Below are 15,190 nucleotides of genomic sequence, written 5' to 3'. Positions count from 1 at the left end.
CCCATTTTTAATATAAATAATAACAACGCAAGCTTATCCACTGAAGCAGTTGCGCCAATCGAGTCTCTACACGCCATGGGCAATCTTAACCTTTCTCCTGACGAGGCTAGTTTACTGAAAGCCTATCGCATATCCTCTCTGAATCCTAGGCAAGAAACACGAGCACTTGTACCCTACTTTGAAATTCAACTCAACAGGGGTGTGTAGGTCTTGGGAGGATGTGGACCACGAAACATCCGATTCGCTCGCAGGGGCACTTCCAGACGCGCCTGAGTTTGAGACCGACCCATTGGGATTGGGAGTCACAATAGAGTGAGTTAGCTGCGCCAAATCGTCGTTTTTACCCCGCTCGCCCGAAAGATCCACTCAGTGAACAAATTCCAGCCTCCGCGATATGGATATGGAGTCGAGTAAGCAGCCATGCCACGTTGTGCTCCATTTGGGGTCACGGTTTGGCCGACTAATACATTGATTAGAGGCGTTGATTCTGCTGTCATCCAAATCCTTCGACCCCAAGGCATTCCTTACTGCAGTTCATCCGAATGCGACATATCAGGATCTAGCATCGGCCGTAAACCACCTTCGAACCGCGATTGACTCCCGGTCCGAGGCTATTCGTGTCTTGGTCGAAGACAATTTTGACAGGTTCGTAGCCGTAAAGTCTAATACCGATGGTGAGTCCATGAGCGTGGACAGAGTGGGTTGATAAATCACGATGACTCACGATAGCCGCGCGCCAGCATTGTACGCAGAAATGAAGTCGGGGTTGCTCGATGGGCAGAATGAGTTTGCTTCCAAGCGCCTACGGGAGACGCTCAAACGTAAGTCCTAATTCAGTCGCTTTCCTTTGACGCATCGATCATTTTTTTCGCCAGAGGCGTCTCAGAAGGCTAGCCAGGTGTTTTTGCCAGTCTTAGAGAACGATTCCAAGGCGACTAAATTACGTTCAACACTTAACGTTTTTGACCGAAGTAAATTCTTTTTCAATCTTCCCGGAAGTCTGGCGGAACAGATCAACGCCGTGAGTTTGCTACACTCGTCTGTAGAGTCGCGCATGACCTACCGCCGCGTACCCAGGGGCGCCACGACGCCGCATTACGAGACTACAAAAAGGGGCAATTTCTCATTGAGGGTAGATTAAGTACTTTGTTTGGTTTATCGGGGCCTGCCGGTTCCTCGAATGGCTCTTCCGCCACGGACGCACAACAGAGGAGGATTGCTGATCGAGTTTGGGCGGCCGTGGAAAGAGTAATGGGCGACATGCGCGCGGCACTAATGGCTCGACTGCAAGACGGGGAGGCAAACGTGGAAGAACATGAGAAGACACTTGAGTGAGTTATGCGGTTCGGAACATATAGCAGATTAAGAATTAAGTTGATTGTAGGATGCTTTCGGAACTCCAGATTGCGGATGACCCCGTATGGATGCATTTAGATAGTCAACACAGTCACATCCTTGCGAAGATGAAGACCACGCATGATAAGCGTGTACTGTTTATTGAAGGTGGACTCAGTTTTATCGCTGATTATTTTAGATCGGGACTGAGCAAAGTGAGTAGACGCGCGGGATCGTCTCCCGTTGGATGTAGCCGAACAGAGTCGGATTACGGCAAACTTGTTTGAATGCGTATGCGCCCTTGAGACAAAATCCGCCGAAGCCACCCTTAGTGCGTATGCCACTGTATCTGCCCGATACAATACAATTGAATGTGATCGTAGGCAAGGGACCTACCCATGAGGTGTGGCAAGCAACTCTGGATTATGTGAAGAGTGTATCCGAGATAACTCTAGGCGCATTACCTAACTTTTGGCGTATTGGAAAGGCGTTCCTCGAGGGCAAGTTTAAAAAGGTAATCGTATATATTTCACTCAGAGGGTTTAATTAATTAAGCTAAGTTGCGAATTTAGACTTCTGGTGCAAGTACGGTCAATCTGTCAACGGGGACGAGGCGAAGCCCCACACAGTGTCGGACGATGGCGCTGGACGTTGTTCGCCAATATATATCGCTGATCTCCGAGTACTTCAAATTGTCTGACATGGCGGTATCAACTTTGTCTCCGGTCGCCAACGGTATGTACGCGATTATCTAAGTGAACTGTGATTGATGGATGAATCACTTCAGGCCAAGTGCCCAGCTCATTTTTACCTCCCGGAGCCGATTCAGTATCTGCAGCACATTGGTTACAATTGATTCTAAAAGAGATTGTTGACTGCTCCCGAGAAATCGGCGAAATGGAGATAGGGGGTGATGCGTCCTCGATGCTCAAGGAACTTATCGACGGAGCGAGGTGGACGTTTGGTGACGCACTTTGCGGGCTTTGGGTCAGAGGTAAGTTGCTTCAATGACGTATGCTTTTGCCTAATGTGGGCGACTAAATACGGAGGGGCTTAGACTCCAAGATATTTCATACACTTGAGACATGGGTTACCGACCCATCTAACAGGTCTACGACCTTCTACCTCCCACGGATGCATTTCTTCCAAAAGCACAACACTACTGCAGCGTTCAAGATTGCAGGTGGAGCTGACCTTGGCTCCAACAGTTCCGATTCCAAGCAGCGTCCAGTGCCTACCGTATTCACATCTAAAATCTCTAAGACCTTTCTGGACTCGTTGTATGCGTTCTTAGATGGGCTTGCGCACTTAGCGTCACCAGAGTATAGTTCAATACAGTCCATTAGGAACGAGGCGCGTGGAAAATCAAACTCAGTAGCTCCTGTGGACCTGGCTAATGTGGTAAGGAAGCACGTTCTAACCAATTTTGTGGACAATCATTGCTAATTTGCCATTCAGGATGTGCGCATCTTGCTCGTGATATCAAACATGGGATACCTAAGCCTTTCGCTGATCCCCAGTATGATCAATCAACTGGAAGCTGCCTTTGGGATCTCAATCGCAAATGAACGAAGGGTGGGTATTTCCGGGAACATGTGTCGTTAAACTAAACTCTCGGGACAGACTCTGATGGAAGTCCTTTCGGAGATTGACAAGAAACTCTTTGACACCTTTATCAAAGACAAGATTACCCACCTCACCAAGATTATGCGGTACGGAATACTAGAAAGTGGCTTGGACTGGTACGAAACTCCACGACCGACAGGTACGATCCCACCCAATCTGTAACACCCCACACTCGGCGGGCGGATATGCCCGGCCGGTTTGTGTCACAAGATGTCGATTTATTCCCGTGTTCTGTGGCGTACACTAACAAGTGTTTGCCTTGTGACTACAGAGGTTCGCGCATATATATACGAAGCCCTTACGTACTTGGTTCAAATCCATGCTCAAATCAGCGAGGTGGCGCGTCCTGTGTTAGATCGCACACTAAATGCCATTGTCGACCAGATTGTACAAGACGCACTTGGATTCTTTAGACAAGTGAAGCGCTTCGGTATGGGTGGTATGCTTAGGGTAAGATTTTCATCCACGTTGCTACACCCACGGTTCCATTGGCCGATAGCCGAATGATTATGATCCATTGCTATCTCCCAAAGCATGCGTTTTGTTTTCATTTATGTGCACCCATCTTTGGCCTCGGCCCCGGCCCCAAATGGCCCAGCACCCTCTTTCGAGTTCCAGAGCACCCCATCTCACCCCATCTCACCTCACTCGTTGCACGCAGGCCACGCTTGAAATCGAATTTTTTCATCAAACCCTTATGCGATTTTGCACACCTGCAGCCCTCAAAACGTTGACCGAGATCTATGAAACCATATCTCGGGCGTACCACCGCAAGCCGGGCCAAACCGAGGATCTCCAGCAAGAATTGGATGGAGTTAAGAAGACCTTAAACGATACCAGGCGCGCAACCCAAATTGAGTTCTTGTGTTTCAAGGTTCCGAAGAAAGACAAAGGCGAATCTCGCAAAGAGCGAGAAGGTACTGGGGATCGAACCGAAAAGGACAGGGAGCGTGGGGGTAGCTCTAGACCACCTGGTGAGAGAAGAAGGGCAGCCCCCTGATCCGCGCATGCTCGATCCACTATATGTTGGACGAGGTGTCGAAATCACGACTTGTTATTTGACTAGGTTGGATATCTTTATATTAATGACGGTTTTAAAGAAAGAGCAAGACAGTCCTAGTGTGAGTATGAGAAACGTTAATAATCCGAAATGGCGGAAAGCAAGTTTGCGAAGAAAAGCTTGCGCATTGCTGAACAACTCCCAGATGTTCTATGCTTATCCCGTGGAAAAAAGATCAACAACTATGGTGATTACGCCCAGCACTGCAACGGATAAACGTCAGTTCAGGAATGTAAGGGACTTCGGATCATTTCTGGAATAATGTGGTGAAAGCTAAATTATGGGGTAGCTTGAACGAACAAATGCGGTGTGTAATATCTCGTGCTTCGCAAAAGCCAGGTGGTTTTGTTATATCTCACTCACATATTTCAATACCGATCAGCACGATCACGATTTGTTCGAGCCTTTCCCCGTGACGACTAGTGACGGATTCCTTTAGTAATTTGAGCATATCTTGGAGAACCTATGGTGGATATCAGCAACGGTCACGCGGCAATGTAAGATGCTAAGTAGTGGAATGTTCTTGGTCTAGAACGATAGCATGTGGGAGTTCATTGAAGATTGATGAAATGGCCCTACCTCTACTCGTGCGTTGAGTAGGTCGATCCTTTGTGGAAGCTCAAGGTATGAACGTGCTGCTTCATACATTGGTTTCAAATCCGGATAGTCCTGTAAGACGGTAGCCGTGTATCGCAATTCGGATCCGGTTACGAAGTAGGGGACATCAAAAAGATATTGAACAGGTGAAAAAAAACCATGAAATGTCAGTATGACACTTCCCTCTATATCCGATAGCATAAGGCTTACCCAGAATAATTCCTAAAATTCCGATTCCAATGTTATGGTGTAACCAATCGAAATGAAGAAGTGTGGAGCATAATAGAATCGAGGTCATGTCGACAAAAAGGCAGGCCCATCAGTTGATTCATCAAGGGCATGTAATTGGGACCGGGACGTACAGGCGAGTCTAGCACGTTGCCCACAAGATTAATGTTCATTCGAAGTAAAAACAGTTGCCCGATTTGTCTCATGATTTCCCCGTGGGGCATCTGCCGTCGTTGTGTGAGCCCTTACTGATCATCTTTAAACCCACGGCAGACGCTCATGTAATGTTCGCGAAGATGCACGTAAAGAAACCATACTACGTACCCCAATCTTGCCGGCCTCGGAGAGCGCCTCGGGAATATCCTTGGTTTGTTCGATAGTTGATGCAATAAGCTCTTCAAACTAAATTGTAGAACGAAAGTGATATAAACCACAATGTTTCAACCCAACTTGACCACGATGGTGATCGCAGAAATTAGATAGACGGAATGGTTGCAATTTTTGAAGAGCGAAAGGGGCATATGATCCAGGTTCACGTTTAATTGGTGCGCGGAGTACCAACCGAAATGGGACAATAAAATCCGAAGTAGGGTTTAGTATTGCACGGAATGAATAGCGTAGGCCGATCCAAGATCGTGGAGTGATGCATGGGCAGTCAATGACCATGCCGTTACAAGGTGGCCATAGGGTTGGCAGAATCGAGCGTCCGATTTCGTTTAGTTACCGCGAATATTTATACACAATACACCCGCGTGTCGAGTACGACCGAGTTCCCAGAATTAGCGGATTTCCATGTTGCGTTAGGTTGAGATGCCGGGGTTGGACAAGGTCATGGAGGGGACAAGCCCCAACGAATTACGGGTGAACAAAAAAGGAAAGGTTAGTGTCAGCTACGAATACTATAAAAAAGAATTGATGTGTATTGGGTGTAGAGGGATCGATATTCTAAGCTCAAATTCATCAGGCACCGAAGTGACCCGGTAGTGTGAAGGATGGAATGAGGAATCAGAATGACGTACGAGCGAGATCTTCACCGACTGAGCAAGAGCATGAGATAACGAAAGCTTGGTCCTGCATTGGGGTCGAGTATTAGATAAATATTAGATCAATTTTGGGAACTGCGTCATACATGTAACTGGATCCTCTCCGTAACGTGATCACGTCGTTATATATCCTAAAAAAAGAGTTAGGTACAGCACAGGAGCGAGCGATTGCGCGAATACCGAGAGTAATTGGCATAGTAATAGTTCAAGTCTTCCTTCTCACGTCGTCCGGCGCTGAGTATTGGGTAATAAGATGACCGGTGTTTTCTGGGTCAGCAACTCAACGTACCTAGCTTTTCCACTTCAAACCTCTTCAATGAAGTTAGAAACCTACGCTCCTGCGCTTCAGTCATCCCCCACAATACAACGGTCCCGTACGCAAACAAAAACACTTCAGGTTGAGTGGGTTCCTCAACCCAAGGTTTGACACCCAGTGTTTCCCGTTAGGGGAAGTGTAGATTTCCGGTGATGTGTGAGTGTCCAACTGGGGTGTGTATAGCTCCGGTGACGCAACGCTCAAGTTGTCGCTGGGGCAAGCTCGGGAACTCCAAGAAGATCGCCTTCGGATGTCACAGGCTTGTGCCGATACTGTTCAGTTGGGGATTTGGAATCGTAAGAATAGGGAGTATACAAGACTTCGTCAAATAGCTGAGGTGCGGTATGATAAGCAGATTTTCGGGCGAGAAAAAACTTCATTAAGTCATCCATCTTATAAGATCTAACAAAGATAGTTAGAATCAAATTATAATAAACCGAAAGCAACGCACTGTGCAGTGCAGTAGGCAGTAACTCGGGGTAGTTTGGACTTTTCCTTCTTAGTTAATTTACGAGCGTCTTTTCTAGCAGTTCCGGCCGGAATTTGGGCAATTTGCTTGTAAACCTGTTGGCAAGAAACCAAGATAAATTATGGTCCAACAATAGACAACACTCCCACGAACCTCCGCGTCTTCATCATCTGCGTCGGCATCACCATCGCTAGTCTTCCCTATCAAGCGAGCCTCTTCATCGTCTTCATCCCCGTCTTCATCGGAACCAATGCGAGACTGAGTGGCCGGGTCTGGTTGTTCGGGTAAAACCTTTAACTTGTGAGCCCCTTTGGTACTTCTTGAAGTCATGATAGTGCGTTAGCTAGTTGAAATAGTACTAGGCTACTTTCATACCGATTGGCACCCCTTGGTTTGCTTGTATCTTGGCTGATCCTTGGATCTACAGTAGTTGGAAGCGGTGAGCGACTCGACATGGTGGTTGTGATGGTACTGCACGTGATGCGCGTCATCCGAGGTATGTTTATGTAAGAGCCTCATAAGCGCCCGTAACATGCCGTTACTGCTCACGTATGAATTTCGAGCTCCCGACCTCAATCCTACCTCAATGGAGCCTTCCAGGAATGTCCAGAAAAAGCCAAATGACTGCATAACATGCCGTATAATTGGAACCTTGGCACTATCTGGATCAGGAGCCTATGTGCTCTATCACAATAACAATTTGCCTCCTTCGGTAAAGGCTTCTCCGGGAGGGAAAAGGGTCATGAATGCAGTTGGCGCCGGTAATAATTGATGCATCTCGCCTATCATTCTGATACGAGACAAATTATAGGCCTTGTTCTAGCAGGTGCTATAAGAGCAATTTGGTGATGCTCTTACCTCTAAATGGGGTCACCCATCCAAAGAAGGTAAGACTTCTGCTCAAGGATAACATTTCTCATACTGACATTTTCAAAGCTTGGGTCCAACTGAAACGAATCATAAATAGCCGTGGACAGTACACCTCATGATTAGAAGTCGACTTCGCCTTCTCAGATAGCCGTAATTTGATAGGTGTACGTAGAGGGCGATAGGCTAATTGGACTTCCCACTTGGTTTCCAGGAAGCTGGATTTGATGAGCGTCAAACCAGACATTGAAATGTGTATATTTTGGACCAGAATAAATACCAAGGACTGGGAATTGATAACAATCATGACAAAATGGCAATTCTTTATCTACTATCGTAGCAACTTGATTTTGAGTAGAAACAAGCTCATTGCCATGCCTTGTCATTCGCGAAGTTCCGGATTAGTTCTGAGAGGACTTCAGTTTGGGCCAAAACCATCGTGTGGGCACCATGGCCAACGTTTGGCTGCCGGCAGGATTTGCGTAAGCCTCTTTTAAGTTCTAGGGATCGATGGGGACCAAGGTCCAGACAGTGTCAAAGTTAAGTTCGATGTCGTTCTTCCTTCGTCGATGCCCATGTTTGTAATCTGTGTATACATGCGACCCCTTCTTGGGGTGGGTAGTTGAGTTACACTCTTATTGGACGCATTTGTACTAGCTAATACAGTCATATTTGATCATGATCTAAGTCAACTTGATGGATCTGCACACCTGAAAGTTTGGTTTGGGAGTTGATGGGGACCAGAAATCGCACCTCCAACGCGCGCGGGTCTGTGTAAGCAGCTACCTAACCATGAACATTACCTGAAAGTTGCCATCTAATACCACTATGAAACAGCCTCAGCCCGCACATGAGGCCCTTGGATATCCCATTCAAAGTGTCCTGTATCTGGCAGCTTGGTGGTCTTGTGACTTCTGGTGAACTTTGGCCGTTTTACGACCCCGATAACAAGCTGGAAGGTTGAAAAAGCAAACTTCAACACTGAAAGGTAAGATTTTGAGGATTTGTTGATCATATACTTGGGTGTATGCGGCTCAAGTTGAAATCTGTAATTTGTTGAATACAGTATTAAATTTCCAGAAAAGTGTTACATATTGTCGGGCTGGCGAGTAACAGAATTCGAGTCAAGGTGAAGGATGGGGTATAATAATATTGACGTAAGATGGATACACAGGAGAAACGCGCGGGTAAGTACAAAGACATAAGATACATTTAGCTACTCCACAACAAGACACATCAGAAGCAAACAAATTTCAGATCAGAACGCTTTGAAATCTAGACTGTTTGAACATGGACCTGTGCGGGGCCCGGAACAGTCGGCATCGAAACACTACCAGGGGCGTTTGGTGGAGCCGGACTGGGTGTGCGTGTTCCAAAATAGACATGCGAGTTAGCAGTACCAGTCCAGGTGCCTGATGTCGCGTTCGCAGGATCGTATAATCCTCCAGCATTGAACGATTTGACCTCAACTTGGGTGGCCTCTCGAGCACGATGTTCCCGGATAATAGAGAGGGCAGCGGCTTTCATACGTCCTGCTATCCACCTACAAGAAAGCGTTTTAATAATTGATATTCATACTAGACACAGGTGTGCTTACCTCATGGCAACAATAGTTACGACGATGGTAACAACTAAAATCACTGTCGATATCGTTTTGTCAATCTTCGAAGGGTGGCCTTCAGCCTCTTCTCCCGCCAGAACTACAAATTTCCATTCAGCATATAGTCAGACAAAGCGAGCCAAGTTGCTAACCTCCGATATAGACTCCAGCAAGCTGGCGTGGGAGTGACAAAACCAAGGTAAGCAGGAAAACCCAAAAGTTCATACCGCATGCAGCAAATAGTGCGGTGCCAACTAATCAGAGTTTAGTGCGTGATACGATACTATCGTATCAATCTACTCACCATGAGTTGGGATAGCACTATACCGGATTACAAGGGCAACCCAGAAACCACCCTCACGGATCACGCGTGCAAGGGCAGCCCATTGAGGCGAGCCTTTGCCACGCTCAAGCTTATCCGCGCGCGAACGCAGACAATAACGGAACATAAAGAACGTAAGCATTTCCCCAAGAATAGTGCCGACTATTGATTTATATAAGTCAGATTAAAAGGTTGATATATGAAATGGAACGCGACTTACCGCACACTAGTAGGAATCCAACTCCAAGCCCATAAAACATCCCACATAACAGGTGAACGATTTCAGCGCCAAAAAGCTGAACGTGTGAAAGGTTAGTAGTGTAACAGTGATCAGGTTATGGTATACTCACTGGTGGGATAGATAAGACAACGAGAAGCGCGATTGGGATTAGCCAACCAGCCGGGGTCTTTTTGACCCACCTCGCGGCGGGAAGGAGTGCTTTGACGATTTGTTTATGAAAAATACTCAAAAGAATAGTAATGATTATCAATATGATAACGACCACGACAGTGACTGGAGACTGTAAGAATCTAAGACGATCAAACGGATACAACTAGTACACACCTACAAAACGTTTGTCTTTGTAACTCTCCTTACGAAAAGCCTTCTTCAAAAAACCGTCATATTGCTTGAGCTCCTCTTTTTCCGAAGGAGTTGGAGAACCAGAGCGACGGATACCACGACCAGTGAGTGGGGTTGAATCGTGATCCAAGGACGAATCATGTAATTCGGATTCGAATTTTGGGTATGTAATATACTCAGGACCTCGAGAGGGAGCATCTCCCGGAAGAGGGTAAGGGCGAGAGTTGTATGGGGCAAGGGTGGCCATGAGTGTCGAATGTGAATTGATTGACAGCAGCCCACGCTCCGACCTCTCTAAATACCCCCCAAGTTATTATTGACACTGATGCACTCCAAAAATCTCGGCGAGATATATGTATTAACAGCCGTTTTGCATGCTGTGGCAGAAGCTCCAAAATCCCACGATAGTGAGGCGGGGCTGTGAGGTTGTGCTATTTTTACTTCTCGGTCAGGGCGTTAACGTTACCTTCTGCTAGGTATTGCACAGCACCTGATTTGAATTATCTCTCAATCATAGCTTCTTCCCAAACCCGCAGTAGATATATAGCAATCGATGGTGCAAGTCTTTTGTTTCGCGTCGTGCACGGACAATATAATTATTAATAGAAGTTTGAATGCTGTGCAAGGGATCGCTTATTCAATATCAGGCGAACCGCCGTTGCATATTCGACCTGATGACGTCAACCCGATAGAACTCATCCCTCTCTTCTCCCCCTTTACGTCCCATTCAGGCTTGCTACGATAACCTTGGTCTTTTTATCTTCTTGTTTCCATTAAATCTTGCCCGCAGTCTCAGCTTGGCTACGAAGCAGCAGCTACGATTCCAGAGCTTTGCGATAATGAACACCTTGATGAATACCAACTTTGCGCGTCGTGTGGTGAGCGGCCAAAAGGCCAGATTTCAGGACGGAGAAATCGACTTGGACTTGGCCTATATTACCGATCACGTTGTTATTATGGGATTTCCTGCAGACGGCATCGAGGCCTTGTACCGCAATCGCCGAGAGGATGCAAAACGGTTTCTAGATGAAAGGCATAAAGATAATTACTGGATCTTTAATTTGTAAGATATGTATTGGATCAATTGATGTCGGTTTAACGGCATTTCAGCTGTCCGCTAAAGGAAAACTCATACCCGAAAGAGTATTTTCACGGTCGGGTCAGTAGATACCCCTTCCCGGACCATCAGTAAGTTTCCTTTCCAGTGGTTTACATTTCTTTGTTAAACGAGGTCAGTGCCCCACCCTTGGCTATACTTCCCCTTGCTGCCCGAGAAATGCGGGAATGGCTGTCAGGTGGCGAGCACCGCGTCGTTGTTTTGCACTGCAAAGGTACGATCTAACCCAACGTATTATTGTATTTCTCTCTCACACGAATGGTCATAGCTGGCAAGGGCAGGTCGGGAACGCTGGCATGCGCATACCTCCTTACACTCGAACAGACTCCCACACCACCCCGCCTACAACGCAGCTACGCAGCTAAAGAATGGGCAGAACGCCGAGCCGAAATGCTCATTGACGAAGTCGAATCGGATGAAGAAGAAATTCACCAATCCGATAATAACACTCCAAAGGCTTCCGAGCCTATTAAACCAAAAGAGCTCAAGGGCATCCTCAATGCCAAAGAAGCACCTCTCACCGTGTCACCCTCAACAACTCTGGAGCTCCCTGCCGATTCTAAATCGAGCGAACCGTCTCCTGTATCCCCCTCGCCTTCGGCCAAAGCAAAGAAAGGTTCGACGCTCGAGTCCGTTATCGCATTGCACACCTCTCGGCGTATGCAAACGCCACGAGAGGGCGGGAAAGTAAAGCAGGGCGTGTCGATCCCTTCTCAACGCCGTTTCTTGGGGTACTGGAGTCGTCTCATCGACGGGGCCGCCCCTCCGGGAATGTGGGCCATCAACGGAGCGTCGACCGGTACCGAGGACAGGCAACGAGTCCGCTTAGGAACGATACGGATCACTATGCGCGATGATGCGAGCGTCAAACAGCGAGGAATGAAAATAATCAATTCGATTCTTGACCGAGCTGTTGGTAATGAGGGAAAGAAAGGAAAAGGAGAAATTTGGGTATCACTTGCTCGGTCAGTTTATCATTATGAATGCATGAACGTTTTATAACATGGTTCCTGGATAGATATGATGACAACCTAGTCGAATTGCTCGAGAGATGGGAGCAGCGCACAAGGTCATCAGAGCTCGGAATTGGATACCGGGCGCATGATGCGGAAGCTGACCGAAACGAGAAAGAAGGAGAGACTGCGTTGGCGCATATATTTGAAGATGGAACATGGGACAACAAAAAGATGGTCCGAAGCTTCGCTCGAATGGGCGTCACAGACCCTGCAGATGTTACAGAGACTAAAGAGAGCGACAAAGATGTGAGTGCAACCCCGCACGATATTGTTTGGATATTAACGATTTGGGAAGCAGCAGACAACAATTATCAAGAGAACCCATGTCTTGCATCCATTAAAGTATTCCAAATGGGTCAAAGTCGAGAAAAAGGGTGTGCCCACCAAATCTTCCCGGTTGACTGTACCGGGAGCATACAGGGGTAGTGGCGACGACAGCGATGCAGCATCAGTTAGCTCGATGAGTACGACGGCTACAAATGTCGCGGCGGCTGTCACAGAGGCTCGGGACCAGGACCAATTACAGCCCGAAATGGAAGAAGTGGAGATCAACCCAGGGGTCATTCTAGATGCCCGAAGAGAAGTACGGGCGAAGCTGTATATGGGACAGGTGTGTACATTTATCGGGCTTAGAGGGCGGACGTGAAACACTGGCTTAACCTGTAACATAGGTCCCGATGGGCTGGATGTGGTTCATACCGGCATTCCATATGGCCGACGGGGCGACAGAGAGTACTATCAAACTCACACGAAAGGATGTTGATTTCCCGCTCGGAGTTGGGGCCTGGATAGAAGGAGTAGAAATTGTGTTGACAAGGGTAGAAAATAGCGCCGAGCCAACATCAACTCGCTCCGGAGAGACCCGTGCCGCGGATGTCCTTTCTTTGGATACTCTCAAGGATGAACAGGAGCCTCCGAGTCGGGTTTTGAGCCCCGAAGAATCGGATCAGAAGGGGAAAGGAGAGTCTTCTGCTGGTGGTCTAGTTCATGGTGTAGGGCGATTGATGGCCGGAGAGGGTATAAGAGAGTCCGCCGATGCAGCCCGCGCCACCGACTGAGTTTTTGCGAAATGTATGCTCATCATCGAGCTTTTCTTTTATATAATGAAATGTTAATCAAGTACAGAATATAGCTCAACACACTCAAAAGTATTATATCTTACATGATCGGGCGAATAAGGGCGCAAGGAACAAAGTTTAGGATACTAATCGAAATTAAACATCCAGGAGAGTGGCACGCGTCGACTGCGTTAGAGATCTACTTCTTGAAGGGCTGCCAGTAGATACGACAAACTGGCCTAGAACCTCCGGTTGGTACAGATAAGATACTATACGATTTATAGCCTTGAGGCACTACAGGGTTAATTGTTATCCAGTATCATGATTACTGGGCTGGACGTGAGTCTACACCGCAAGTCCCAACGCCCAACAATTCGAATACGATACGGGGGCCGGTAAGTATATTAAAGTTATCTTAAAACAAGCGTACCATCAAGATCTCAAGATCAATTTTAATCTCTAAAAATGATTCATTTTTGTAACGTGACCTACAGGAGGTGGCTAAGAGGAAGTCTCCGGCCTCCAACCTTGTTTCGTAGCCGATTATTTTCTCCTATTGCGATATTCCGCATCACGTGGCTGATTTCCCAGTTTGTCTAAATTAAGCTCCATGGGGTGGCGATTGTCCAACCTGGCAAAGCATGGATTCAACAGGGTGGGAAACATCTCCCCACAAAAGTATTTTCCGCGTCATACTCATGTATAAATCTAGACCACACATAAATAGTCAACGCCCCGTATGCCAAATTGAATGGCGTGATTCATGACTGGCTGTAGCTGGATAGCGAGGGCACCTCACATGCATGTTCTTTTCCCTCGCAATAGTGACCCCCCAGACACCTGGCATTACATTTCTCTCAGAGCGATCACACTATACAAGTATTTCGTAGGAAAGGAAACGACACATATCTTACGTTGAAAAAGGGCGTACAAAAATAGAACCAACAAAATATTGGTGCATACAATCACATCAGGCGGCTCCAGAAGCAAACGAAACGGATTGGCGGAATACCCGCTGAATTTTTTGACAGCGGCATGTTGTGGAAACAGTCGGGTGGATAGCAATGGGCTGCGTACTGTGTATGTGTACACGTACCGGTTAACTCTAGTGTAACCCCCTCCCCGCATGCATATGCATGGATTCTGTCCGCCTAGACTCACGTCCACGTTGCGCACTGGGCATCGAGAAAGTTCCACAAGACCCAAGATAGGGAGCGTTTATTCCGGGCTGAACTAGTGCCAAGGCCCGCGCATAAAGGCGTAATGTAAGCGACGGATAAAGAAGGGCAATAGGTTTACATTCCTTCGTATGTAACTAGAGAACACCAAGGAAACTTTTTTGAGGGCGAGGGCTGATGGGAACGGAAAAAGAAAGAAGTAAAAGAGAAAGCTCGAAGGATTTCACTTGGAAGGGCCAAGCCTTTCAGGGGTGAGTTGCAAAGGAATACAGCAAAATGTGTGGAGTTTGGTTCGTGAATGCGTAGCATACATCCTTCTCACTCTTTGACTGGTTTGTTACTCCACCGTGACCACGTTGGTAACTCACCGCTTCGTGGGCTTGGAAGGGTCCAAGAGAGACACAGAATGCAATTAATCGGAATAAATCTGGAGGATGGATGCTTGGCAGAGTCGGGTAGAATGCTTGGCTAGGAATCAACGAGATACGATGACGTTGGGCCAATCGCGATGGGTCATCTGCCCGATGTTGTCTCTGATACAGCACCATCAAAGGCGTAACAAGATTGACGCAAGATGATATCGCTAGGCTCAAAACGGGAGTTGCAATAGTCTGGGGATGATGAGAGCTTGACGAATGGAGAATTAACTAATAGCGAGATAATGGAATCAAGTCTTGGACTCCGAGATACAGGCTAAGTTAGAAGGATAGCGCAATCCCGGCTGCCGCCTTGGCGCAGAATGGACACGTCAAGCGCCAGTTATTGTAGACAAAAA

General features: G+C 47.2%; 5 protein-coding genes across 5 annotated transcripts; 3 read left to right on the top strand and 2 right to left on the bottom strand.

Annotated features, from left to right (window-relative positions):
* Positions 1 to 75: 75 nt before the first annotated feature.
* RhiXN_08385 (exocyst complex component Sec5) lies at positions 76 to 3,123 on the top strand (the record flags this gene model as incomplete). Its single annotated transcript, XM_043328201.1, has 15 exons — positions 76 to 199; positions 252 to 312; positions 385 to 410; positions 477 to 674; positions 741 to 821; positions 876 to 1,021; positions 1,078 to 1,331; positions 1,385 to 1,503; positions 1,559 to 1,666; positions 1,719 to 1,849; positions 1,908 to 2,070; positions 2,123 to 2,329; positions 2,393 to 2,736; positions 2,794 to 2,910; positions 2,959 to 3,123. 15 exons carry the CDS (start codon positions 76 to 78, stop codon positions 3,121 to 3,123), a joined length of 2,244 nt encoding a protein of 747 aa, XP_043183586.1.
* Positions 3,124 to 3,550: 427 nt separating this feature from the next.
* On the top strand, positions 3,551 to 3,961 carry RhiXN_08384 (uncharacterized protein; the record flags this gene model as incomplete). Its single annotated transcript, XM_043328200.1, has 1 exon — positions 3,551 to 3,961. One exon carries the CDS (start codon positions 3,551 to 3,553, stop codon positions 3,959 to 3,961), a length of 411 nt encoding a protein of 136 aa, XP_043183585.1.
* Positions 3,962 to 6,405: 2,444 nt separating this feature from the next.
* Positions 6,406 to 7,129, bottom strand: RhiXN_08383 (uncharacterized protein; the record flags this gene model as incomplete). The annotated part of the gene is made up of 4 exons (XM_043328199.1): positions 6,406 to 6,607; positions 6,657 to 6,769; positions 6,828 to 6,993; positions 7,050 to 7,129. 4 exons carry the CDS (start codon positions 7,127 to 7,129, stop codon positions 6,406 to 6,408), a joined length of 561 nt encoding a protein of 186 aa, XP_043183584.1.
* Positions 7,130 to 8,816: 1,687 nt separating this feature from the next.
* On the bottom strand, positions 8,817 to 10,293 carry RhiXN_08382 (Golgi apparatus membrane protein TVP38; the record flags this gene model as incomplete). The annotated part of the gene is made up of 7 exons (XM_043328198.1): positions 8,817 to 9,084; positions 9,139 to 9,241; positions 9,294 to 9,395; positions 9,446 to 9,625; positions 9,684 to 9,759; positions 9,814 to 9,977; positions 10,029 to 10,293. The coding sequence occupies 7 exons, from the start codon at positions 10,291 to 10,293 to the stop codon at positions 8,817 to 8,819; spliced, it is 1,158 nt and encodes a 385-aa protein (XP_043183583.1).
* Positions 10,294 to 10,885: 592 nt separating this feature from the next.
* On the top strand, positions 10,886 to 13,237 carry RhiXN_08381 (Dual specificity phosphatase, catalytic domain; the record flags this gene model as incomplete). The annotated part of the gene is made up of 7 exons (XM_043328197.1): positions 10,886 to 11,109; positions 11,157 to 11,234; positions 11,283 to 11,377; positions 11,432 to 12,128; positions 12,182 to 12,425; positions 12,478 to 12,789; positions 12,851 to 13,237. 7 exons carry the CDS (start codon positions 10,886 to 10,888, stop codon positions 13,235 to 13,237), a joined length of 2,037 nt encoding a protein of 678 aa, XP_043183582.1.
* Positions 13,238 to 15,190: the final 1,953 nt, after the last annotated feature.

The sequence above is a fragment of the Rhizoctonia solani genome, chromosome 10 (assembly GCF_016906535.1).
Source record: "Rhizoctonia solani chromosome 10, complete sequence".
Classification (NCBI taxonomy): domain Eukaryota; kingdom Fungi; phylum Basidiomycota; class Agaricomycetes; order Cantharellales; family Ceratobasidiaceae; genus Rhizoctonia; species Rhizoctonia solani.
The sequence above is the reverse complement of the archived record's forward strand: the minus strand, read 5'-3'. Positions and strand labels throughout refer to the sequence as shown.